General features: G+C 37.3%; 3 protein-coding genes across 4 annotated transcripts in view; 2 read left to right on the forward strand and 1 right to left on the reverse strand.

Annotated features, from left to right (window-relative positions):
* LOC111438483 overlaps positions 1 to 4,304 on the forward strand; it is a 17,967-nt gene extending 13,663 nt beyond the window's left edge. Inside the window, exons 14-20 of the mRNA XM_023076399.1 lie at positions 396 to 481; positions 617 to 774; positions 876 to 2,190; positions 2,387 to 2,661; positions 2,855 to 3,061; positions 3,144 to 3,300; positions 3,608 to 4,304. Of these exons, the coding sequence (XP_022932167.1) occupies positions 396 to 481; positions 617 to 774; positions 876 to 2,190; positions 2,387 to 2,661; positions 2,855 to 3,061; positions 3,144 to 3,300; positions 3,608 to 3,906 (2,497 nt within the window). The 3' untranslated portion in view covers positions 3,907 to 4,304. The remainder of the gene's footprint in view (positions 1 to 395; positions 482 to 616; positions 775 to 875; positions 2,191 to 2,386; positions 2,662 to 2,854; positions 3,062 to 3,143; positions 3,301 to 3,607) is intronic.
* A 1,952-nt stretch (positions 4,305 to 6,256) lies between these two features.
* Positions 6,257 to 7,060, forward strand: LOC111438454. The gene has a single exon (XM_023076363.1). The coding sequence runs from the start codon at positions 6,381 to 6,383 to the stop codon at positions 7,020 to 7,022; it is 642 nt and encodes a 213-aa protein (XP_022932131.1). The 5' UTR covers positions 6,257 to 6,380; the 3' UTR covers positions 7,023 to 7,060.
* Positions 7,061 to 21,971: 14,911 nt separating this feature from the next.
* LOC111438457 (gibberellin 2-beta-dioxygenase 8-like) lies at positions 21,972 to 26,795 on the reverse strand. 2 transcript variants are annotated; one of them, XR_002709670.1, is made up of 4 exons: positions 26,291 to 26,795; positions 23,634 to 23,955; positions 22,065 to 22,468; positions 21,972 to 22,031 (listed from the first exon to the last, which is right to left on the reverse strand). XR_002709670.1 is itself a non-coding variant. In XM_023076365.1 (3 exons), the coding sequence occupies exons 1-3, from the start codon at positions 26,758 to 26,760 to the stop codon at positions 22,211 to 22,213; spliced, it is 1,050 nt and encodes a 349-aa protein (XP_022932133.1). In that variant the 5' UTR covers positions 26,761 to 26,795; the 3' UTR covers positions 21,991 to 22,210. The 2 variants fall into 2 exon arrangements, 1 of the variants encoding a protein (XP_022932133.1); XM_023076365.1 differs by having other exon boundaries at positions 21,991 to 22,468.
* Between the last annotated feature and the right edge of the window lie 415 nt (positions 26,796 to 27,210).

Below are 27,210 nucleotides of genomic sequence, written 5' to 3' on the forward strand. Positions count from 1 at the left end.
GGGGGGGGGGGGGGGAAGAAAATAAAAGAAAAAGAAAAAGTAATTGGGAATTCCACTCAAAACTGAATGGATAAGGTACCTTCCGCCTTTAGAGAAGAAACTTCTCTTCCAAGATGCAAGCCCTTTATGCATTATACTCACCATGGGTCCCAAAACAGAAGAATTCTCGGATTATGACCCAAGGGAAGACCAAGATCGGAGGAGGGAAAAGAACCAAATATTTTTATATTCTTGACAACATTATGTTGAACACAATTGTAGCTAGTTGTATTTATTAATTTGACTAAATGATAACGTTGGGCGTTGAGAGTTACTAGTATGTGCTATTTGACCTCGATTTGATCTTGTGTATATGTATGCAGTTGATTCTTCTTTTTGGATGTGTACTTTTCTAGGGATACTTTTTCGCGCCCTCCATGCACATTAGTTCAACCAGCCATGCGGGCTGTTACAGATGACTTTTTGCATGTCCCAGAATTTGGTAATTTCTGACTGACCTTTTGTATAATTTCAAGAAATCATTCTTGGTTCTGTAGCTGTATAATGTGCATTTACGATTTGAGATTTGAAATGCATCTTGTCTAATGCTGATGATGACGACTTTTTTGCTGGACAGCTAAGAACTTTTGCCCACCAATATATCCTTTCAAGGACAAGCAGTGGGGATCAAGTGGAAATGTTCCTTTATTGTGCCTCCACTCTGTGCAGGTCAAGCCTTCTCCAGTCCCCCCATCTTTTGCTACCCAGACAGTCATCCACTGCCAACCTCTCACAGTATGTAAAATATTCTAGAAAAAGACCATTCTAGTTACCTAAACATATTTGGAACCATAATTTCTCTAAGCTTCTTTTCTATTTTTGTACTTCTTTTCCAGATTCATCTTCAGGAAAAATCTTGTTTGAGAATATCATCTTTCCTAGCTGATGGAATAGTTGTGAATCCTGGTTCTCTTTTACCGGATTTCTCCATTAGTTCTATGATACTTTCTCTCAAGGAGTTAGATGTTACTGTTCCACTAGACATAGCCAAGTCTACTGATTATCATAGCAGCTGGGATGGTATCTCTCAAAGCGCTTTTGATGGAGCTCGGCTTCATATTAAGAACATGCAATTTTCTGACTCACCTTCGCTGAAGCTTAGACTACTGAATTTGGATAAGGACCCTGCTTGCTTCTGTCTCTGGGAAGGTCAACCAGTTGATGCTAGCCAGAAGAAATGGGCCACCAGCGTGTCTCAGATTAGTTTATCGTTAGAAACATACAACAAAGTGACTGGATCTAAGAGCTCTGGTGCTATTTTAGCCTTGTTGAGATGTGTGGAGCTGATAGACGTTTCCATTGAAGTAGCTATGGCCACTGCAGATGGAAGAGCATTAACAGCTGTTCCTCCTCCTGGGGGTGTTGTGAGAGTTGGGGTTTCCTGTCAACAGTGTCTATCAAACACTTCAGTTGATCAATTATTTTTCGTTCTAGATCTTTATGCATACTTTGGGAAAGTTACTGAAAAGATAGCCCTTGCTGGAAAGAAAAATCGACCAAAAGAAGGTATGAGTAACTTGCTGGTTGGAAAGCTTGTGGATAAGGTACCAAGTGATACTGCTGTCAGTTTATTGGTCAGGAACCTTCAACTTAGATTTCTGGAGTCTTCTTCCACAATTATTGAGGAACTGCCACTTGTTCAATTTATTGGCAACGATTTGTTCATCAAAGTTTCTCACAGAATGCTTGGTGGTGCGGTTGCTATTTCATCCACACTACGATGGGATAATGTTGAAGTGGATTGTGTAGACACCGAAGGAAATATTGCATATGGCAATGGAACCGTTTCCACTTCAATTGAAAATGGTTCTCTTATGAATGGGAATGGATTATCTCAACTAAGAGCAATCCTTTGGGTAGATAACAGAAGGGATAGACTTACAAATTCGTTTCTTGATGTTAGCATCGTGCATGTGATTCCCTTAAATGAGCGGGACATGGAGTGTCATAGTTTGAATGTGTCAGCTTGTATTGCTGGGGTGCGCCTAAGTGGAGGAATGAACTACGCTGAAGCCTTGCTGCATCGATTTGGAATTCTTGGTCCTGATGGGGGTCCTGGAAAGGGTCTGATGAAAGGACTGGAGAATTTACGGGCTGGGCCACTTGCTAAACTTTTTAAAACTTCACCTCTTCTTGCTGACAGTTTAGAAGGTACAGGAACTTGAAATATGTTGGCTGTTTTAGAATTACATTTTTCATGCACACCAATTTTAATCTTTGACTTTAAGGATGCATGTTATCTTCTGTTCTCGTCACAGATGTTTCCTTTGGTATCTGTCTCCCTTAAATTATTTTGAAACAAAATTTTTACAATCTACAAGTTCCAATTTTCTGTGTGGATTTTCAGGAGATGGGAAAGAAGGTCCTCTATTGCAATTAAGAAAGGCAGATGATGTGGACGTTTCCATAGTTCTTAAAAATTGGTTATTTGCACTTGAAGGTGCAGAGGAAATGACAGAAAGATCGTGGCTTTATGATTCTAACAATGTTGGCAGAGAAGAGAGGTGTTGGCACACTTCTTTCCAGATCTTCCGAGTAAAAGCGCAGAGTAGACCAAAGGATCTACTTAATGGGAAAGGAAAATCATGTGGAGCTCAACAATATCCCGTGGAGTTGGTGACAGTAAGCAAACGACCCCCCATCAAACAGAATAATTGAAATTACATAAATTTAATTTATACTAACTAGTTAGCAACTTGCAGTTTTTTCCCTTGGCTTCTGATTTTATTGAACCATTCTCTTTCGGACTTTCTCTACGCTTTTGTTTAAGTCACATACCATATGCATGAGCTTGAAATATTTGAGTCAAATTTAGGTCAGCGTAGAAGGCCTGCAAACATTGAAGCCCCAGGTTCAAAAGAACACCCACCATACTGTTTCTCTCCGCAATGGGGTTAATGAAATGGTCGAGCCACTCGGAGGGATAAATCTTGAAGCTCGCATGGTGGTGTCTGAGGATGCTGTTGACGTTGAGATGGCCAACTGGATTATGGAAAACTTGAAGTTCTCTGTCAGGCATCCGGTATTTGACAATCAATTTTCTTTGTGTTCAACATCATCTGTTTTACTTAGGAACCCATTTCACACATGTTATTCCATGATAGATTGAGGCCGTTGTTACAAAGAATGAGCTGCAACATATTGCCTTACTATTCAAGTCGGAAATTGATTCAATGGGTCGAATTGCTGCTGGAATTCTTAAGCTACTAAAGCTGGAGGGTTCTATTGGTCAAGCCACCTTAGATCAGCTGAACAACCTTGGTATGTCAGTTTGCTAAGTGATGTATCTCAACGCCATGATTACTAGGTTCTTGAAAAGTTCTCTGCTTCTGTTGCGATAGAAGACTATTATATTAACCTTACGATCAACTAATTCCCTGGGCCTCCTTTTGTTTCATTTATTTTTTTACCTTATGAAGAGAGTATCCACTAAGTTGACACAATTAGTCACGTTTCAAATTTCAATACTGGAATTTACACTCCAATCGGGTTTTGTGCACATGATGAACTACTCATTCTAGGTCACTTAAACAGCAACAAATATTTACTGGTTGATGCTTAATTTCAGGAAGTGGGAGCATTGACAAGATCTTCGTTCCAGAAAAGCTTAGCAGGGGAGGAAGTAGTGCGGCCAGTTTGGGGATCTCTCCTTCGGCATATTTGATTGGGGCAAGCCCAAGACCAACCACCGAATCTACGGTGACTTCCCTGGAGCAGGCTGTTCTTGATTCCCAATCTAAATGCACTTCTCTCATGACTGAACTCAGTAGTTCAGATTCGGCATTACATGTTGCAACTATTAAACAACTCTACGAGAAACTTGATAACATGCAGACTTTACTGTCAAGATTGCGGAGTCAAATCTGATTTGAATCTGCTGTTGTCTCGCTTTCCCATGGCTTTATGCAATTGGAGGTTCCTTGACTCAGCTACCGTGAAGTGACCAATATTTACTCACGGTCTGTGGAACCTGCTGTTTCCATGCTCGTTTCCCCTGCAACTCACAGGGCAATTCAAGAATTGTGTATTTGAAGATAAAAAGAGGTAATTTCCCATTCATATAGCTCACCATTCTTTCTCCAGTATATATACATATATAGATATGTATAGGAATTCAAGTTGAGTGCATGTAATATAGCTCGGAAGAAATGATAACATTTCATTTTTGTAGACTTGGATTCTTCACTTAAAAGTGAGGACTTTTGTACATGATTTTGCTATGAAAGATATATGATGCTCCATCATGTAGAAAGTTCGTTGCTTCATTTTGATTGGTGTCTTAGTTGTCGATGTGTGCCTTAATAATTTTGGCTTCCCTAATAGAATTCAGTTATGTAACATTGTATTGTCAATTAGTAGAATGGCCAAATGTAAACGTAATTCTTTCGACGTTTGTTTTGGGTACGAACTTTGGTCCTACGTTTGATTCTCATGTCCAGTTAAATTTTCTTACTAAATATTCTAGGCAAAATTTGTCTATTCATTGATTCATGAACGAGATAATTTATCATATCATGTTCAAAATCATCCAAAACATGCATCATCAGCATGAGTTTTTAGATTGGGTTTATTTTCAGATGTATGCTCCAATTAAAGTCAAAGGTCCATACATTTGTCATTATTTTATTTTGACATGGAAGAGGTCTATCTAACATTCATAAATACAGGCATGAAATGTTGAATCATGACCACTGACAGACTAGAAGTTTGGTGCTTGATCATCTAATCAAGTCGAAGTTTAAAGAGGTTGGTCGAACTTATCGACCAAAAGGTACTATAAAAGATATGCATCAAACCTTTGGTGACAACTTTGAGTTTAGACAAGGTATGGTGGCAAAATAAGAAATGTTTGTTTTTGTTAGGGTCAACATAAGAGTCTTACAACTTGTTACTGGGAATTGGTAAACGTTGAAGATTGAGAATTCAGTATGTTGTTTGACTTCTTTGACTTCTTACTTGATGATGACGTTGAAGCTTGTTGGAGTCATAAATTGGCTAATTAAAAAGAAGATCGTGAATATATAAGTAAGAGATGCTTGTTGGAGTCATAAATTGGCTAATTAAAAAGAAGATCGTGAATATATAAGTAAGAGACACTATCTCTGTTGGTAGAGTCATTTTAAGAAAATTAAAGTAGATAATATCATATTAATGTGGATGTTGGTTGCTTATCAAATCATAGATGTTTCAAAGATTCTTTTATGGTCATTAAGTGATTCCATCATAGAGTTTTTGAGTTGCATTTGTCCGTTGTTATTCGTAGATGAAACCCACTTAAGGAAAGTATGGCAGCAAGCTTTTACTTGCAGATTTTAACGGTAACAATAAAATATATCTAGTTTACTTTGGGATTGCTAATAGCCATTTTTTTTTTTGACAAATAGAGCGAGCAAAAATCCCTACTTTGTTCATTATTTCTAACGGACACTCGAGCATTTGAAAAGTCATAAGAACAATATTTTTTGTTACCATTGTATATGTATCAACCCATTGCACCAAATCCATCTTATCTTCAAATCCAATCCAAAGTTTCAGTATGTTAAAAAAAAAAACTCGAAATTCCTTAGATCCAAAGGCGGAAATTCAAAACTAAGGTCGGTAGCACCTCATCCAAGAAGATATTTTTTATTAGAACTCTGGAATCTTCAAGGCAAATTTTATCTATAAATAAGAAGTTTTTGAGTTTTTCCTCTAGGGAAGAACTTATTTTCCAACAAACTTTCAAGGTTTATATCTTAGGCTACCGACCACAAGTAGGTATGAAATAAGTTCCCAACTTTTCTTTGATTCACCATATTTAAGTTCAATGCCAACTTTTCTTTGGTTCACCATATTTAAGTTCAATGAAGAAATTAAGGGGAGAAAGCCACTGCACCTGTTATAAACTCCGTGTTACTCTTATGGTTAGGAGACTACCCTAAATCAAGATAAACTCTAGATTCATCCTCAAGAAGCTACCTCAAAAATGAATGCTATCTCATGATAAGCTTTAGGTAGCTTTTGACTTTCAAGTAATCAATATCTTTGATTTAAGTCAATACAAACGAATGGTATAAGATACACCTACTCACATGTCTTCATCCGGACGATTTAGATTTAGATCAAGTCGTTTAAGTACAAAGTGAATCCAATCAACAATATTTTCAAGATGAAATACCAAATCTTATTCATATACTATAGACCATTTAAGTTATTTTAAGTTATTCTGTCGCATAATTCTCCCTTATATCAACCAATCCGAAAAGATATTTTAATGTAAAAGGAAGGAGTACAAAAAAGTATCCAACAAACAAATAAGCTTATCCACTCTGTTTCCCTCTGTTGTTCAGCTTCATTACACCATGGCTTGCTTACATCTCCACCTCCTGTGTGCCCCAAACCCCCTTCTTCTTCTTCCTCGATCTCAGCCCACTTTCACAAACCCATTACAAATTACACCCAAACGCCGCCTCTCACTCAAATGCAGCTCAGAATCCTCCGAATCCGACCCCAATTTCCCATCCCCAAATCCCGACTTCGGCGCCCTAAACCAACCAGAGAGCTTCCCAATCGAGAAGCGGAGGAGATCCGAAATAGTCCGCCAAAGAAGACCCTCAAAAGACATCGTGAAGCCGGAGCCACCCAACTTCGAAATTGGGTGGAAGAGGACGAAAGAGATCAATTTGGAGAAGCCGGTGGGGTGGATGATAATGGACTTTCTGGAGAAGCTGGAAGAGCTAATGGAGAGGGAGTTTGGGTCGACGGAGTTGCTTGCCAAAGTGGGAGAGATTGTAGCGGAGAGGGCGAGAGAGGAGGCGGAGATCTTGCTAGACGACGGCAAAGTGGAGGACAGAATGGTTACAGAGCTGTTTAGGGTGTTGAAGTTGATGGAGATGGATTTGGCTATGGTCAAGGCGGCTGTTAAAGATGAGACCTTGAGTGAGCGCCTTGCTCAGGCCAAAGCAAGGTGCAGGCAAGCTATACTTGTTGCTAATTCTTTCTAAATGATATACCGCTTCATTCTTTGTGTGGTTTTAGTTTAGATAATGCTCTTATTTTTATTTTTTTGGGGTTAAATAAGACTCACTAATTTGTGAAGTAATTTCACACCCACTAACGATAGAATGCTCCAATACCGTTTTGTGAAAGTCCTACTCGCTAGAAGAGAAGAGAGACAAGGAGACAAAGAGACAAATAACACTAATTTTATAAAAAACCTTTTCTATTGCTCTATATTTCTTTGCTCTCTATATTTGCTCTATATTTCTTTGCTCTCTATAAAAAAACCTTATGGAAAAGAGGTATTTCTTTCCTCTCTATATTTCTTTCCTCTCTATTTTTTCCTTTGTCATACCAATCATCTTATTGTATTTTTTGAAAAGTACTTTCAGTAGCAGTTCTGTAAGGATGTCCGCAACTTGATCTTGACTTGCCACATGCAGCAATTCCACGCTTCCTTCCTTCACATGATCTCGAATAAAGTGAAATCGAACATCAATGTGTTTGCTTCTTTCATGGTTCACTGGGTTCTTTACCAACTCAATTGTTGATTTGTTGTCAACTTGAATCACAGTTGCACCTTGTTGCATTAGCTCCATCTTGCTCAACAAATTTCTAAGCCATATCGCGTGACACACACACCAAGATGATGCCACATACTTAGCTTCACACGTTGAGAGTGTTACAATTGGTTGTTTCTTTGAGAGCCAAGTAAATGCTGTGTTGCCCATGAAGAATACATAGCCCGATGTACTTTTTCGATCATCTATGTCTCTGCACCAATCACTGTCAGAGTAACCAACTAATTTGTAATCTTCTGTTTTCGAGTAGAATAACCCAAGTGACACCGTTCCTTGGATGTATCGTAGGACTCGCTTCAACGCCTTCCAATGTGAATAAATTAGCTCCTCCATGAACCGGCTTATAATGCCGACACTTAATGAAAGATCTGACCTTGTGCATGTAAGATAGCGAAGGCTTCCTACTAGGCTCCGGTACCTATTTGCATCTACTCGTTCTCTTTCATCGTACTTTGAGAGTTTTGCACTTGGTTCCATTGGTGTTGATACCGGGTTGCAATTTTCCATCTTGTACTTCTTCAAAATCTCCTTTACATATTTCTCCTGTGATATAAAAATACCCGTCTCTCCTTGTTTAACCTCCAAACCAAGGAAAAACTTCAACAAGCTCAAGTCTATCATCTCAAATTCTCATGTCATTGTGCTTTTGAACTCTTCTATCATTTCATCATTGTTGCCTGAAAAGATGAGGTCATCGACATAAAGAGCGACAAGTATCACATTACCTCCACTCTTCTTTGTGTAAAGTGCATGCTCGTGGGGACATTGCTTGTACCCGTTCTCCTTGAAGTATGTATCAATACGAGTATTCCATGCTTGCAGTGCTTGCTTCAACCCGTAAAGCGCCTTCTTCAATTTTAGTACCTTCTTCTCTTCTCCAATTTTCATGTATTTGGGTGGTTGTTCGAGGTAGACTTCTTCTTCAAGTACACCATTCAAGAATGCTGACTTGACTTCTATTTGAAAAATTGGCCATTTGAATTGATATGTTTGGGAAATGAGTAGTCGGATTGTCTCCATTCTAGCGACGGGAGTAAACACTTTGTCATAGTCGATTCCTGCCTTTTTCTTGTATCCCTTCGCAACATGTCGCACCTTGTACCACTCAATCTTGCCTTGAACATTCATCTTTTTCTTGAATACCCACTTCACACCTATGGGCTGACTTCCTTCCGGAAATTCTGTCACCTCCCATGTATTGTTGCGATGAATTGCTTTAGTCTCCTCATCCATGGCAGTTTGTCACTTTTTATCTTGTACTGCCTCTTCAAAGCTGATATTTTCAGCATCTGCCAGAAGACATACAATGTGTACCTCATTTGTTGAATCATACAAGTCTCGCAAACTTCGCATTTTGGGTTGTCGTGGTTCATCTTCATCATCGGAAATTTCTGAGTTTTTTGGTGCACTTGTTGGTGCAACGACTGATGATTCTCCAACTTCGATATTTACTTCCATCGAATTGTTCCAGTCCCATTCGCTTGCTTCATTTACTCGAACATCACGACTCATTATCACCATCTTGCTTATCAGGTCAAGTAGCTTGTATCCTTTTGTCTTCGAGCTTTGTTCTTCGTTGATCCAGTACGTGAGCATAAGCCACACTACCGAACACTTTGAGATGAGAGATTGTAGGATTTTGTCCGCTCCAAGCCTCTTATGGTGTTTGATCATCAAACTTCGCATGTGGACATCGATTTTGTACGTAGATGACGCATTGCACGACTTTTGCCCAAAATTCCTTTGGCATCCTTTTGCTCTTGAGCATTGATTGAACCATGTCGAGAATGGTCCAGTTCTTTCTCTCGGCCACACCATTTTGTTGAGGGGTATACGGTGCGGTTAGAAATCTCCTTATGCCTTGCTCCTCGCAATACTCCATGAAAGCTGTCGAAGTATACTCGCCACCTCTATCAGATCGTACAGCTTTGATGTGTCTACTAGTTGCCTTCTCCACCATCACTTTGAACCTTTTGAACAACTCGAATGCCTCGGATTTTTCTTTCAAAAAGTAAGCCCAAGTTTTTCGTGAGTAATAATCGATAAAGGAAATGAAATATCTCTTTCTGCTGAAAGACTCGGGGGGTAATTGGTCCACATATATCTGTATGGATCAACTCGAGAGGTTGTTTAGCCCAAAATTCAGCCTTCTTTTGAATTGAGGTTCTCACATGCTTGCTGAGCATGCATTCTTCACAAAATTTTCCTTCAAAGTCCATGTTGGGTAGCCCATGCACCATATTCTTCTTCGCTAACTCCTTTAGGCCGCCATGATGTAGGTGACCAAAGCGGAGATGCCACAGTGATGCCTTGTCTTCTACGTCGACTCGCAAACACTTTTCTCGTATGCTTCTTAAGTTCAGTTTGTACATCCGATTTCTTTCTATCTCGACTCGAGCAACCAAATGCCCTTGCTTATTCTTCAGGTGTAGCAGGCGGTCCTTTAAGAATATCGAGTAACCTTTCTCTATGAGTTGCCCCATACTCAATAAATTGGTCTTGAGGTCTGGTACGTAATAAACATCTTGGATTGACCCCATTACACTATCCTTTTGCAAGAAATGTATCGTACCTCGGCCTTTGACCTCCACCTTTGACGCATCTCCAAATGACACATGACCATCTTCAATCTTTTGAATCTCTTTGAATAGGTACTCGTGACCGCACATGTGGTTGCTTGCCTCTGAGTCGAGGTACCACAGAGTGTCGTTGTGATGTTGTTTTCTTGAGCCATCAAGAGAAGACCTTCATTTGTACGTCTTCTAGGGCTAGGTTGGTTGCTCCTTCCACCCTTTTTCCAGCTCGATAATTTTTTGCAACATGCTCCACTCTGCCACAATTGTAACATTTATTGGAGTTGCAATTATTCCCATAGTGACCATATTTTTGACATTTATAACACTGAATGTTGGAATAGGTTGATCGGCCGCCTCTTCCTTGACTGCGTCCTCTTCCATGCCAATTTGCTTGGCTCGACTGTCTCTTCTCCTTATAATGTTCTTCATAACTATTGCCTTGACCACCTCGACCATTTTTGTGACTTCCACGACCTCTACTTTGAATATTTTGAGAGTAGAGTACCTTTTCATCTTTTATTGATGCCTTGATTTGAAGTGCTTGATCGAGTATTTCCTCCTTCTTCTTCTTACGTTACTCGTGTGCCTTGAGAGAACTAGTGAGCTCATCGACCATGAACGTCGCTAGGTCCTTTGACTCTTCTATCGCACATACAACATTCTCGAAGTTGTTGGTTAATGACCTCAAGATCTTCTCCAACTCCTTCATCTTCATGCTCTCCAACTCGCCACGAAGAGTTTGGAGATGCACTTGCTTGACTCGGTTGATTCTTTTGAACACCTTTTCTAAAGTGTCGCACACTTCTTTTGAAGTAGTTGCCCTAACAATCTTCTCAAAGCCCGACTCGTCAACAGCCCGGTACAGCATGTATAATGTCGCCTTATCCTTTGATTGCAATTCTTTTAACGCCTTGTTTTGTGCCGCCGTATAACCCGTGATATCTTTTGGTTCTTCGAAACCTTCTTTGACCACTTCCCATGCATCTTGAGAACCGAGAATAGCTTTCATTTGGATGCTCCAATTTTCGTAGTTCATTTTCGTTAGTCACGGTAGCAGCATTTGACTCATTATATTCGCCATCGGCTCTGATACCAATATATTAAAATAAGACTCACTAATTTGTGAAGCAATCTCACATACACTAACGATAGAACACTCCGATGTCGTTTTGTGAAAGTACTACTCGCGTACTTATGAAGGAGATGTCGAGAGAGGAGAGATAAGGAGACAAAGGAGATGTCGAGAGAGGAGAAATAAGGAGACAAAGAACATAGTTTTATCAAAAACCTTTTCTATTGCATTGTATATTTCTCTTTTCTATGTTTTTTTGGTCTGACCTTAGAAGGATGAAGTATTTATAATTTTTGTAACCCCAATAATCTAATAATAGGGTGAGAGAAACCTACCCTACCATCTTCCCTACCAAAGGTCTGGGTCTTTCATTCTAAATTTATTTCAACATTTTTAACTTTATATTTATCCATTTATTTTAATAATTTGACTTAATAAAAAAATAAATTAATCATGTGAATTTTTTTAAAATTAACTACGAGAACAAAAATATTAGTTATTCATATGAAGTTTTGGCGATATTTCTATACAAACCACCAACACAATTATTTGATTCTTATATATTTTATTTTCTAGACATCTTATTCTGAAGGTATCTTCGTCTGCTTAAGGCCATAGGCCATGTTAAGACTCAATTGTAAATTGGAAAAGTTTTGGGGGTGAAAAGCTAAGACAAGTTAGTTAAAAAGATATGGAAAAATCATACTAAAGGCAAACCCTAAGAGAAAGATCTATGAAAGGATTATAAGCATAGACATGTTTTATGTTGATGAGTACAAGTCCGGTTTGGAGAATGAATATAACCACCTTAAGTTACAACATTTGGACGAGCAAAGATAAGCTTTCTTCTTAAATCTACCAAAGAAATGTAGAGCGATAAGGAACTACTCCAAGGGAAAATAAAATTGAGATTACTTTGTTGATCAAATATCTCAAGACAAGAACACTTGATTGAGATTCGAATCACTCCACAAAGCAAGATTAATCATGTCAAGCTTGAATGATTCTAAACCGCCAACCTAAACTTACATACAATTGCAAAGAAATTTAGCATTTGGTTAAAAGAATACTTAATCCTAATGATAAGAAATCGGAAAGTAAAATTCGGATTACCTTGTTGATCAAATATATCAAGGCAATAACACTTAATTGAGATTCGAATCACTCCACAAGTAAGATCGATCATGTCAAACTTGAATGATTTTAAATAGACAACCTAAACCACATAGAATTACAAAGAAACTTACTCCTTGGCCAAAGGAAAGTAAAAATGCTCATTTCATTACATATTTCAAGTCTCTTCTATAAAGAAACTCTTAGACTCTCGACAAGTCATTTCAAGAGTCTGTATCCTTCCTACTTTATGACTATAATTAGCCACTATGTAAATATAACCTAAAAATAAATAAAAAGTCTTAAAACTTAAAATACATCAATCAAACATCATAAATTGTTTTAATCATCTATAAAAAAATTTATAACAAGAATAAATGAAGCTCCATTTTGAAACATCTTGAAGCCTAGTTAAATAAATGAGGCTTGATTTTCATTGATGTGAAATTGATTGCAACTTGAGTTCAACTTTAATAGAACTTGTAACGACCCTAAATTTCCACATATCTAGAGTCGCCACTAACGTCTCATGCTCATTTCTAATGCAGAATATAACTCTAAGAAATGCTAATCTTTATTAGCGAAAAAATTTAAACCTTCAGAATACGTTAAAACATTAGAAAACACCGTCGGACTTACGTGTTTCAAACATCATATTGGAGTTCAAAATAAGATAAAAACAATTACAAGTTTAATAATTTAAATAAATGAAATGCAAGCACCCTATCCTAACAAAGTCTAGAAATTTTAAATATGCAACTATCCTCATGCCACAGTCTCTGATCACGATGTCATCGTTAACCGTACATGGGAGTCTTGCCTTTACCTGAAAAACAATATGGCACACGGCCTGAGTATTTCAGTAAGTGACCCCACTATAGGGGCCATGCTAATGCAAACACATGCAATCATGAATTAAGGGTGGCCTCCAGTCTCGGATAAATTGGATGTGTAGTACTTCCCTACACATGACTCACACGTGCGAGTGTGAATCCCCAAGGCGCTCGCACACCCCCTAGACCCTCTGGTCAAGCTAATCTGTAGCGACGTCCGGAGGTCAGCGAAACCCCATAATGTCATGCACCTCATGTACACCCTCATCTGTGTGCATTCGCACCTGTGCGCATACGCGCTCATCATACGGTGCGCATCCGCACTCATCATCTCTAGGGGAAGTAGCCCTATGCTTATGAACATACAATATGCATGAGGTCCCTCTAAGTCCAATTATACATCTCTTCTGACACACCCCTCTAGTCTCAATCTTGGTTACACTATGTAACATGTGCTCGTGGATATTTACATTAATATCATTTTCATACTCTTAGGGTTGTGTCCTATGTTGATCTAACGACATGATGCAATATGGCAAACAACATCATAAGGCATGTTCAACATGGAAAACATCATCATGTTAATAACATCGTCATGCCTACATCATACTCATCATAGAAGTCATTAAGTGCATCAAATATAACATGTACGTCATGCATCGAAACATAAATAGCGTACATTTAACAAACATCACAACACAACGTCATACTCACACATCATCATAATTCAAACAATCTGTAGCCTATCCTATAGTAAGGCCACTTACTTGGTTGGCATTGGCCGAAGTACTCCCTAAATAGTTAAACGTAAGCTCCCGTTTCATGAGAGCTGCTTCCTACGTTGCCGGAGTTTGTTTCCTATCACATCGTTTTCCACTTTCCGTTAGTATTTCACAATTAATTTACCAATAATTCAATAAATGTGAAATACGGCTCTAAAATGGCCTCAGATACCTTAATCGGGGCTGAAAACAGATCCGAGAGGGTGGAAACAGTGGAAACCGGACTGAAAATAGGTGAGCCGAGTCGAGTAGTCGCTGGGAGCCGCCGGAGCGTCACCGGAGGGAGCCCGAGCTGAGCCGAGGGACCGCCTGCGTTGTTGTGTGACACGTGGCGGCAGCAGAGCGAGCCACATCATGTGGTAGCGTCGGGTCGAAGCGCGGGTCACAGTCTGGTTTGGGTCGTGGTCTGGGTCGCGGGCTGCAGAAGGTTACTGGGCCAAGACTAATCGTTGGGCCTCGGCTTAATGGGCTAGGCCGTAAGTGTTTGGGTTGCAGGCTAGCTCGATTGGACCGTGGGTCTGGTCTTGGGTTGGTTCAATTGAACCGTAGCTTCTGGGTTGGTTTGAGGTTTGGGCCGCTGTAGTTGGGCTGGGCCGAAGGCAGAGGCCAAGGGAAAGAATGGGCTGTCTCTCTTGGGTTTTGGGTTCGGGTTGACCCGGATCCGTGGATCTCGTCTTCCTTACCCGACTTGGGCCGATTTTTCGGTGAGTTTTCTCTCTCCCTCCCGCGGCGTTTTCGTTGCCGATTTCGGTCCTCTTTCTTCCTTTTCCTCTTTATTTGTCGTCCTTCTTTCTTTTCTAGGAGTTTTACGGCCTAAAAGTTCCTAAAACCACATATCTAAGAATGATTAGGAAAACCCAATTTTCCGACCTCGGTTACCGGCAACAACGCATACGAAAAAGCACAAAATGTACCTTGGGTTATTGTACTTTCGTTAGGGATCCTTCTCGTGGTGGTAACTGATCGTTTAATGTCAGTTTTCGAGTGGTTTGGGGCTCGTCGGAGAAACTGAAAACTCGCCGACGTTTATCCGCAATCTCTCTCTCTCTCTCATATTTTCTTTCTTTTCTCTGTTTGCAGACATTCTGGTAGGTGCTGGGAGTCGTGGGCTGAAGGCTGGGCGAGGTGTGACCGTCGTTTCGCATGGGGTTTGCGAAACTCAGCGGTCGCCAGAAAACTCGCGAGTTTTCCGGCGACTGAGTTGATGAAGCAAGGCTCAAAGATCTCAAAGCAAAGAATTATCTCTTTCAATCCATTGATAAGAGTATTCTGAAAACTATCATTCAAAAGGATATTGCCATTGTGGGATTCAATGAAACTAAGTATCAAGGAAATGCTAGAGTGAAGCAAGCCCAGCTACAATGACTTCGCAGAACATTTGAAACCTTAGAAAGCAGGAGAAGGTGTTTCTGAGTATTTTACAAGAGTTATGTCTATTGCTAATGACATGAGGAATTGCGGAGAAGATATGCCAGATGTCAAATTGTTGAGAAAATACTTCGAAGTCTCACCGATAAATTCAACTTTGTAGTATGCTCGATTGAAGAATCCAAGGACATTAACCAATTAATAGTCGATGAAGTACATACATCTTTGTTTGTACATGAACAAAAAAGGTGGATAAGAGGAGTGAAGAGCAGGTTCTGCAGGTGAAGAATGTACCAAGGTATGGACAAGGAACAGACAGAGAGACATTTCAGAGAAGAAGAGGTTACTCTAGAGGACGGGGAAGAGGTAGATCTTTTGTGAACCGGTCGGCCATCAACTGTTTTCGATGTGGAAAGCAAGGACATTACCAATTTGAATGTTCAGACTTAGAAAAAGAAGCTGTTAATTATGCTGAATTTGACGAGGAGGAAGAACTGCTATTGATGACATACACAAAGAAAAGTAAAGTTGAAAGAGAAGGCATTTGGTTTCTCGATTTCGAGTGCTCAAATCATATGACAGGGGACAAAACATGGTTCGTTGAGCTTGACGAAAGTTTCAAACACACTGTCAGGTTGAGAAATAGCTCAAAATTGGCAGTCAAGGAAGATGCAGTGTCAGATTCAAAGTTGAAGGTATCACACAAACTGTAACAAATGTCTACTATGTCCCCAATCTCACTAACAATTTGCTAAGCATAGGGCAACTACAGGAGAAGCGCTTGGTGATCTTATCAAATGATGATTCTGTGGACTTTGAGGAGGGGTTTGCTTTTCACATCTCCAATGATGATTCTATGAACTTTGAAGAAGCAGTAAAGGAAAAGAAGTGGCAGGAGGCTATGAACTTGAAATTCAAGCTATTAAAAGAAATTGGATATGGGAGCTTATGACATTGCCGCATCAAACAAAGAAAATTGGTGTCAAGTGGGTCTTTAAGACGAAACTGAATGAAGAAGGCAAAGTAGACAAATGTAAAGCGAGACTCGTCACTAAGGGATACTCGCAGAAGGCTAGAGTAGATTACAATGAAGTTTATGCACCAGTAGCTCGATGGGATACAATCAGAATTCTGGTGGCAGTAGCAGCTCAACGTGGATGGTGCATCTATCAACTTGACGTCAAAAGTGCTTTTCTATACAGTGAATTAAACGAGGAGGTATATGTTGATCAGCCTAAAGGTTTTGTCAAAAAGGGAGAAGAGAACAAGGTTTATCGACTGAGGAAAGCTCTCTACGGTCTGAAACAAGCACCGAGGGCTTGATTCAGCAAAATCGAGAGCTATTTTAAGAAGGAAGGATTTGTGAAGAGAATTGGAAGAAAATTGTTGTTGGTTTGCCTGTATGTTGATGATTGATTTACATAGGAGATGATGAGAATATGTGCAAATGTTTCAAGTTATCCATGCAACATGAGTTTGAGATGACAGACTTAGGGAAAATGAAGTTCTTTCTTGGAGTTGAAGTTTATCAAAACAATGGAAGAATTCATTTGTGCCAAAAGAAGTATGCTAAGGAAGTATTGGAAAGGTTCAATATGTTGAGTTGTAATGCTGTAAAGAATCCGATAGTCCCTGACACCTTCTTGTCAAAGTCAGGTAGCAAAAGTGTCGATGCAACATTGTACAAACAACTAGTAGGATGCTTAATGTACCTTACGATAACTCATCCCAACTTAATGTTTGCGGTTTGCTTGATTTCTCGTTATATGGCTGATCCTAAAGAACATATGTTGATTGCTAAAAGGGTACTGAGATATTTAAAAGGCACATTAGATGTTGGAGTTTATTACAAATGGAGTAAGGATGTAAATCTTTTGGGATACATAAACAGTGATTATGCCCGAGATATTGATGACAAGAAAAGAACTTCAGGCTATGTTTTCTTTTTATACTTCAGGCTATGTTTTCTTTCTAAATAAAGCAGCAATAGGTTGGAGTTCAAGGAAGCAGGGAATTGTCACACTATCATCTATAGAAGCTGAATATTTAGTTGCCACTGCAAGTGCATATCATGCTGTTTGGCTTAAGGGAATTCTGGAGCTAGGTGTTCTAAGCAGTGAGTGCATCGGTATCATTTGTGATAGTAGTTCAGCAATCAAATTGTCTAAGAACCCAGTTATGCATCGAAGGACAAAACATATTGATGTCAGGTATCATTACTTACGTAATTTGTCAACTAATGGGGCTGTGAGGTTAGTGTTTTACGAAACTGAAGATCAAGTAGCAGACATAATGACTAAACCAATTAAGCTAGATCATTCAAGGCATGCTTGGAGTTCGACAACTTGAGTAAACTGATGCAGTATAATTCAGTTTAGGGGGAGGAATTTGTTGGAGTTTATGACTTGGTTTGCAAATTTTAGTTTACGGGAGGAATTTGTTGGAGTTTCTGACTTTGTCTGCAATTTTATAGCTGATTAATAGACTATGAGGAATTTGTTGGAGTTTCTGACTTTGTCTGCAATTTTATACCTGATTAATAGACTGTATCTATTTATTTTCAAATAGCTAATTGGTAGAAGTTCGATTTGTTTTTTGATTATGTTTTTAAATAGCTAATTTATAGCTCATATATGCACTCAATTTTGAGAAAACTCTTTTATTCTCGACATCACCTCTCACAATTTGATGTGGAGAAGTCAAATGAATTTACTTATTAAGTAGTAGTATGCTTCGAATATAAGTAAACGAACTATGTACTTTTGAAAATATTCCAAAATCAAACCAGAATTAAAATGGATGACAAGAAAATTCAAAAAATTTAAACAAGGTTAACACCGATGAAAGGTTGGAATAAGTTTAAGTTCCCTAAGATATAACTTTTGGCATATCCAAGATTAAGGTGGTAAAAGAGTGAAGTTACAATCTCATTCAACACCATGAGAGGATTAATAGCAAAGAACAACAGAAATTAAATACCAATAACTATAAAAGTTATTTTGCCCGGTAACTCTTACAAAGTTAAGAATAATGGAATAACTTAAATTGAGTTATAATTTAAAACCAATAGTTGAAACATAGGAGTTACAATAAGAAATTAATTATTGGAAAATTCAATGCGAAAAAATGTGTAATATCCAAGATTAAATATCAAAATGTTAAATCAATATACAAATGTCATAAATATCATATCAAATGAGCAATTTTAAGGTTAAACATGGAAAAACAATGGATCAAAACAAGAACACATATACTTGTATAGTAGTTTTTATATTAAAAAACCAGTTATAGAAAACCGTACTTTTCACCCTTAAGAAATTTGAATTAGGAAATCCCAAGGGAGGAAAAATTATACCTTAGATGATGATATACAAAAACATGAGAAATGTAAAAAAAAAAAAAAAAAAAAAATCCCTCGCCAAAAATTGTAAGATTTATAGAGAGGCGGTAGAGATCTATCTCGCAATCTAAAACCACTCATGTCCCAACAAAAGCTCCACCTCTCACCACTTCAATCATCTAAGCATTTCCTTCCATTTGAGGGCGATGGTTGGCGAATGATATCCTCCTTGGAGTGCGCCGGTCGGTGAGGTCATAGGCTTGATTCAGTGCTCAATAGAGGACAAGTCACACTGTGGAAAACAATTGACGATTCCAAGCACACAAACGATGAGCCTGATCGTGGTTTATGATGTTTCCACTATGCTACTCGTCGTCGGTGAGAACTTGGGTTTTATGAAGAATTTGTGATGACTCAATATTGTAGGTCATATAGGTGCTTTTGGCGTTTAAAGTCAATCTCACCCTCATTTGCTCAAATTAAGTTATTCCGAGCTAGAATTTTGAATTAAGGAATACTCTCTTAATTAAGTATGTTCATGTCATGTCTTGATATGATCTCGTGGGAAATATAGGTTAGAGTGAACAATAAGGAGAACCTCAAGTCACCTTCAAAAATATTGAGTGACTTCAGTCCAGACCAACCAAATAAGTGACTCTATTATCGGTTTGGTTGGAAGAATTGTTTTATGTATGATGACATGTGCTCGGTGGTCCTGCATGTGTCATACGTGTGATATGCTTTGATATGTGGTGTAATGTTACGTGTCTTTATATGATATGCCAAATAATATTATGATATAAAGGAAATATCATGTTATGTTGTGAGTGTCATGATGTACTATGATATGTTATGTTAGGCAATGATATTCTATGACATGCCATGATACGTTTTTAAAATATATTAAAGGAATGTTTCCACGGTTAATAACCATGTCATGCATGTAGTAGCAACTCTATTTCACTAGAAAAAATAGGGTTCTTAAAGGTGGAATAAGAGGCCTAGGTTATAGATTTTGTAGCTAGCCTACGTAGACTTAACATGTTCCATGATCCCACCACTAATGTTCCATCGCCATCAGGATGTCATGTGTAAGATAACAAAAAGTTATATTAAATGTCATTGTTAAATGTATTACTGTTGATGAGTTATTGTCAAAGCATTATTGATTGACGGTGCTACAGTTGACTGAGTTCCATGTTTATTATGATATAACGTACATACATGTTTTTTTTACCAAGAGAAGTAGACTTAAGAATATATATGCGTTGGTTATAGAATCATGTCACCTAACGGATATAGAAGAAAGGGATGACCTCTTGTTAGAGGACAAAGTAGAGGTTGAGGGAGTCGAGCTCGTAAAAGATTAGTAGACATTGGAACAACCAAAATATTTTACTATTTTAGAATTTTTTTTTTCTTTTTCATAAAAACTCAATATTTAAAATCGTTTACTTTCTACCACAAACTTCTAACAAAACAATGAAAAAAACACAAATAGAACAAATGGAACCAACCCTTGCGAATTCTAACATGCCCAATAAATAAGCATTATGAGAAGCCCAAGAATACACAAATATTCCTTTCAACAAAAAATTGTTCTCTTGCGGTTAACCAAAAGATCCGACCTCAAATTGAATCTATTCGATTCTAGGAAATTAACTCTATTCAACTTAAAATATTATCTAACGGAACTTTTATAATTGGTTCAACGTACATCCTCAAATAGATATTCATAGAGACCAAAATGGTAATTTAACCTAAAACAAAACACCATATCATTACAAATGAATTTGGTTCCTTTGTCATGAATATCATTACTAGGTTAGATACTATTTTTCCAACGGTATTTTAATTTATAGGGTGTCGAGCCTCACTAAAGCGTTTTTCTTAGGGTATTCAAAAAATTTGACAATTAAAAAAACTCAAACAACCCTTAGATTATGAACTTATTTAGGTTTAAAATTAGATGAGATAAATCAAACTAACCTATCGTTAATTTTTTTTTAAAAAAATACATTTATGCTTTAAAATCCAATTATATATACACATATTTATTTCATTTTTTTTAATGGACGACTCTTAAAAATAGTTTGGAAAGTAATTTTTCAACGTATATATTCAAATGAATTGTAAATCTAAATTAAAGGTAGAAAAATAAATAACCTTATGAAAAATAAAATTCCCTTTACTACCAATGATTCAGTTAAAAGTTAAAAAAAAAAATGTTTTTTTTGTTTCGAGTCCAGCCCATGAACACCACTAATGTTGTTTGGGCTGGTTTTATTGGTCGGCCTCTATTCCTACGTATTGTTAATGTTGGAGCATATTATTGGTCGGCCATGCAACTAAGTTCAGAGTTTCTTCCAATCTCCATCATTGATTCATTGACAGTGCTGTCATTTCATCACTTTAAACGTACAATGATCATAATTAACGCAACTGCATGCATTGCATTTGTAGCATAACAGCCTTATACAAATTGCTTCTGAAAGCGATACGCTCATCATTTAGTGCTTACAATCATCCCTTTTTTTCTATGCTTAATTCTTCTTTCCGGATTAGTCTATGATTTTGACTATATAATCATCAACAAAACTCACATCAACTTAACTTTTTGTTTTGGTCTATCACGTTTTTTCCCTTTTCAAATCAGCCACAAGCTGTTAGAAACAGCATCAGTCGGTGAATCCTATGATATACTTGTTCCTATCATCTAAGATCACGTGTAAGCGGTTCCATTATTTGGCCATTCGTATGATTTACAAGATTTTTAACGTGTTGGACATTTAATCGTTGTATCTTTTTAAAGTATAACGACTAAATTGTGTTAGATTTTGGAACTTAATATTTATTTACGAGTTCAGTTCGTTAGAATCACTCAACAACGCACACACTCAATCAAAATAAACACAAAGAACAAAGAGAGAATTAAAAGAGGAATATTGGGTATTAGCTAAAAGTTTTATGGACGACTACATATGTAAGAAAAAACAATATATGGTTTCAATTTACTAAATATAGCTTTCAAACATTAATGAATTATATATTTCTATCAAATATTTATCAAATATCTATAATATATATCTACCATAACGAAATATCTACCATTATATTTGTACCAAATCTTTTATTATAGATAGGTCCCATATCCCAACATAGTTTACTTAAGAGTTAAGAAAATTTAATAGTTACGTAATTTGACTGAATCCGGTCTATTCTCCTGTTTAGTTTTTGAGATACAATCTTATCTATTTTTCTATGTAGTTTCTAGAAGGAATAATCTTATCGGTAACTATACAAAACTATTAATATATAAATCCTTAGTTGTTGTGGAGTTTTACATCTCAGTATTACCACGTATATATCTGCTTATATTAATGGACCGAGATTTTTAAGTAGACAACAACATTATAATATTGAAACGATATATTTGATACAAAACACACCCAAATCTAAGCCTCCTACTTGGATTATTTTTGTATGATGGCTAGGTAGAGCCCCTAGAATAGACATTAGACACTTGAGTCATTGACCCAAATGAGGCAACATGTTGTGCAAGAAGAACCTTGGAAGCCCTACTTTGTTGCCTGTTTTCTCTACATCTTTTTCTATTTGTTGTCTGTACTCTCTGTAGCTGAATTGCCTGTAAATGCTTGGCTTTGTGCAACTCTCAATCATCACATCATCAGATGGGCTATAGAAATATGCGAATGAAAATCTTTCCACTGCTTCAGAAGCAACCACTCTGTGTTTGAGGCTCCTAAATGCATCATTGCTCACAACCTGCATCACATTTTCAGCAAACATGACTCTCCTAAGAAAGGTTGGTGCTATGTTTATGTTCTTTCTTTTCCTATATTCTTGAGAGGAACCAATGTTCAAATTCTAGATCTTATAAGCTTACAATTTGGTTGATTGAAATCATATATGAAACGTATGGAAGATCTTGTTCTAGACTGGACAAGTACGTAGAGATTCCCGGGGGAATATAAGTAAAGAACATCATCTCCATGGGTATGAAACCTTTTGGGGAAACTAAAAACAAAGCAAGGAGAGTTTTTGCTCAAAGTGGATAATATCATGCTATTGTGAATGGTCGTGGTTCCTAACATGGTATCAGAGTCATACCCTTAACTTAGCAATGTCAATAGAATCCTCATATGTCGAACAAAGAATTTGTGAGTCTCGAACGTATAGTAAAAAATGACTCAAGTGCAAACAAATGATATATTTTGTTTGAGGGCTCTAGAGAAAGAGTTGAGTCTCGATTAAAGACAGATTGTTCGAGAGCTCCAGAGATATCAGGGGAAGGGGGATGGCTGAAAATTATTGGGAGAACTAGTTTCATATTGACTAATTAAGAGAAAAATCGTAGGTTTATAAGTAAGGAACACCAATCCTATTAGTACTAGACATTTTGAAGAAACAAAAAACAAATTCATGAGAACTTTTAATCAAAATAGATAATGATCGTGATTCTTTAACGCAATAAACATCCCCTAACAAGACATAAGTATAGGGCTCAAAATCATTACAAATTTATCTTTAAATGATTTTGTTACTTTATAGTCTTTTCTTTCTTAAAACCAAGCATGTTTTCCTAACCATCTGTTCTTTTGGCTTTAAAAACCCAACAACTCTCTTAAAAGCTATCAATCAACTCGAGCTATCGATCAATTCGAGTATAATTCAAATATTGTGATATCAACAGAAATCAATAAGTACATTTTTAATTCAAATGTTATATTTAAAAAAACCTAACCATGGAATTCATTTCGAACGATTAAACTACTACTAAACCGAAAGAATGGATCCATTTAATGTTATATATATATATATTTAACACTCTAAAAACCTTCTAATTTCCCATCTATGAACAGCATCCAAACCCAAAATCTCAGAAAAGTTGAGATGAAAAAAAGGGGAAAAGAGAGAGAAAAGTGAGGACCTGAAATAAGTCACCGATGTTGACAAGCAAAGCTTTTGGGTTTGGTTTAACAGCGAACCATTTTCCATCTTTCATGAGCTGCAGCCCACTGACTTGAGCTTGGTAGAGTATTGTGAGATAATCGCTATCTGTGTGAGGAATGAGGCCATACACTTGAGATGCAAATGGGCAAGGTGGGTATCTATTCAATCGAAAGCTGCTCCTTCCTTTCTCACACCTTTCCTTGAAATAGCACGCTTTTATGCCCAAACTTTGCCCTAAAATCTCCGCTATGCTCTCTGCTAACCTCCCAAACTTCTTCACCACTGCTTCCATTGTGGGTCTGTCAAATAATGTGAAGCACAAAAAAAGATGAGGAAAAATGGGAGCTCTTTTTTTTTTTTTTGTCATGTTATTGCCAAACAAACCATATCTGAGGAGCAATAATGGAAGAAAAGAAGAGGAGTAAGAGCCAAAAAAATGAATGTTTTGAGCTCCAAAATGAAGATAAGATAAGGGAGGGAGGGTGTGCCCCCACGGGGCTAACAAACGTGTTCATGTGATGTTCATGTGATGGGGTGATGTCAAACTATGAGTATTGCCCTTTCAGCCATGCACTCCCTGGTGCTGTGGAAGCACCCCTCGCAGGTACTTCACATGCCCTTTCAGCCCATGTGGGGTACCCTAGAAACATATTATCTATGTGTGTATATGCTTCTTCACCCCCCCACAGTGACCCATCTCATCCATCCAATAAACCTCTACCCATGTGCGTAATTGAAGAGAGATAAAAACAAGTACTATACAAATATTTCAAATTTGGTTCCTTTTTAGTCTTTATACTCTAAATAAACCATCCAATTTGTAAATCTCTAAATCACTTATTACCAACAAATTTGGTAAGCACCTTATTGTCATTTTTAGGCTTTCCTTTTCCGTTCCCCTCAAGCTTTTAAAATGCATCCGCTATGGGAAGGTTTCCACTTGCTTATAAAGAGTGTTTTGTTCTCCTCCCAACCAATGTGGGACATCACAATCCACCCCCCTTCGGGGCCTAGTGACCATACTGGCACACCGCCTCATGTCTACCCCCTTTGGGGAATAGCGAGAAGGTTGACACATCGTCCTGTGTCTGGTTCTAATACCATTTGTAATAACTCAGATCCACCGCTAGCAAATATTGTCCTCTTTGGGCTTTCCCTTTCGGGCTTCCTCTCAAGGCTTTAAAACGCATCTCCTAGGGTAAGGTTTCTACTCGCTTATAAAGAGTGTTTTGTTCTCCTCCTAACCAATGTGAGACATCACCAATTTATAGTTATATTTTAACAAATATAGTGAATAACTTGTCATGCTCAAATTTCGATTGAATTGAGGAACGAAAATAGTCAGTTTTAAAAGTATACAGACCTATAATTTACATCTTGAAACTACAAACAAAAACAAATCCATGTTGAAGATTTATGAACAAGATTTATGAACAAAGTGGAACGTTCACTAAGATAAACAAAAATTGAAAGTATAGAGACTAAAACATATTTAAACGAAAATTTATTTTAGTACAAGGTGTTTTGATTTGTTATCTTAAATAGAGTTCAAACCTATTACTTTTAAAGATCAGTTCAAACTTATCGAATAAAAAGACAAGAACAATAATGAAAACTTTTCAAACCCAAAAATAAAAATAAAAAAATAAAAAAAAATACCTTTTGTAATTAATGTTTTTGTAATTCAAAATGAGCTGTATGGAGGTACTTTTCTTGTGTTGGTACTTGCATGAAGACATTGAATTCAAAACCAGGGAAGCAAGTGAAAAGGGTGAAAAACAACGACAAACACACAGATATTTATTTACTTTTTTGTTTTTTTTTGAAGTAAAAGTAGTCTCTTCTCTGATAATATACCACAAGTAAAAGCCATCCAAAGACTTTGAGGCATTCATTTTCTAATACTTACTTTTGAGATTGGACACATTCTCATTTTTTAGGGTTTACATTAATCCTTGTTTTGTCGAACATTCGAGTATTCTTGAGAACAACAAAATTTTTTAAATAATTTTCAACACATTTTGGTCCCTAATCTCTTTATGGGTTAATTTCAACAATATTTTTCAGAGTGTTCTCTAAATCAATACAAAATCTAAAGCATTAACGCTAAATTCTTACATTTTTAAAGTTTATAGACTAAATTGTTACCTGCTGTTCTCCCAATTGATCGTGTGTACCCACATACTTCATACTTCTTCATAATGCCAATAACTTGATATTATATTACTACACAATCTTGTGCTTCTAGCCACATATTTTTTCTTCTTCATAATGCACTATTCTATGTTATATATATATATCATAGAATCTTGTACTTGAACTTGGATTAAAGAGTTAAAAGCCCTTAATTGTGTAATTTAACTTAATGATTAAGCCTAAACTAAATCTTCTTCTTTGTGGCACAAGAGGAGGAGATTTCCAAGCTAATTTTCACACTTAATTAAGAAAAACCCTAATCTTAGATTGATTATGCGTTTGTTTTTAATGATACAAACAAGAAAAGATTTGAAAATTAAAAAATTTAGAAGAAGAAGAAGAAGAAAAAGAAGAAGAAGAAGAAGAAGAAGAATAAGAATAAGAAGAATCCATAATGAAAGTAGAAAGGTAAAATTGAAAGAATTAGGGTGGTTATACCTGAGGGTGACATGCTCCTCCAAGTTTGAAACCTCCAAAACAGCCATATGAAAAGCTTCAGACCAAGAGATTTGACTTGGAGACATGGCCACTGGGTTACCCCATCGGTAAGTTCCAGCCAAATTAAGAACATTGCTCAAACTTTTCTTTGCAAATGGTTGATTGAACACTTTTTTTTGCTCATACATCATGCCCTTCAATACCCTCTCTGGAACCCCATGATTGAGCACTTGGAAAAAACCCCAATTCCTAGCAGCTTCAACCATCTCACTTATGCACTTCTCCCTCTCTGAATTCCCCATTTTTAGAAGCCCTAAATCAATCACTGGAAGCTCTTCTTCTTCCTCACATTCCTCCACTACTTCCCTCTCTTCTTCTTCCCCTACCCATCTCCCATTTTTACTCTCACTTTCCTCTTTCATCAGCGCATAGTACCTTACATGTAATGGCGGTTCAATTTCCATACTCATATTTCCCACCTCCTCTTTTAACCAAGGATGGAATACAAGGCATTGGTTCCAACCAAATGATCTCTTTTATAAAGCCCATCAAGTTTGGAACCATTATTATATTATGCTGTGAATCTAAATTTGTGTAAAGGGTGGAATCATAAATTTAGATTTTGTGATTGAAAATTCTATGGCTGAGTGAAGAACACGCGTTTGAGTGTGTCATCAGAGAAAAAAAAAAAAAAAATTGTGCAAGAGAGAAGAACGTACTTCAAATGGTTAAACAAATTATGAACAGATATATGTTTGTCAAAAAAAGAGCCAATCTCGCCGCATCCGAACTCGGGTTTTCTTTCAATTTTGTTCACCAAAATGTACGGGCTAACCAAACCTGATACCAATTTGGAAGACATAATGCAAATTACAAGACCAAGATGGCTATTGGGACACCCAAAGGCCTTTTACTCGCAC

Source organism: Cucurbita moschata, unplaced genomic scaffold, assembly GCF_002738365.1.
Source record: "Cucurbita moschata cultivar Rifu unplaced genomic scaffold, Cmos_1.0 Cmo_Scf00075, whole genome shotgun sequence".
Classification (NCBI taxonomy): domain Eukaryota; kingdom Viridiplantae; phylum Streptophyta; class Magnoliopsida; order Cucurbitales; family Cucurbitaceae; genus Cucurbita; species Cucurbita moschata.

What these genes read in the sequence shown, in the direction of transcription:
- LOC111438454 (XM_023076363.1), top strand. Translation starts at nt 6,381, where the DNA reads ATGGCTTGCTTACATCTCCACCTCCTGTGTGCCCCAAACCCCCTTCTT.
- LOC111438457 (XM_023076365.1), bottom strand. Translation starts at nt 26,760, where the DNA reads ATGAGTATGGAAATTGAACCGCCATTACATGTAAGGTACTATGCGCTG. An exon ending in GAGGAGCATGTCACCCTCAG is followed by an intron (nt 23,956 to 26,290) that starts GTATAACCACCC and finishes ATTATTTGACAG; the next exon opens with ACCCACAATGGAAGCAGTGG. An exon ending in ACATCGGTGACTTATTTCAG is followed by an intron (nt 22,469 to 23,633) that starts GTCCTCACTTTT and finishes AATGTGATGCAG; the next exon opens with GTTGTGAGCAATGATGCATT.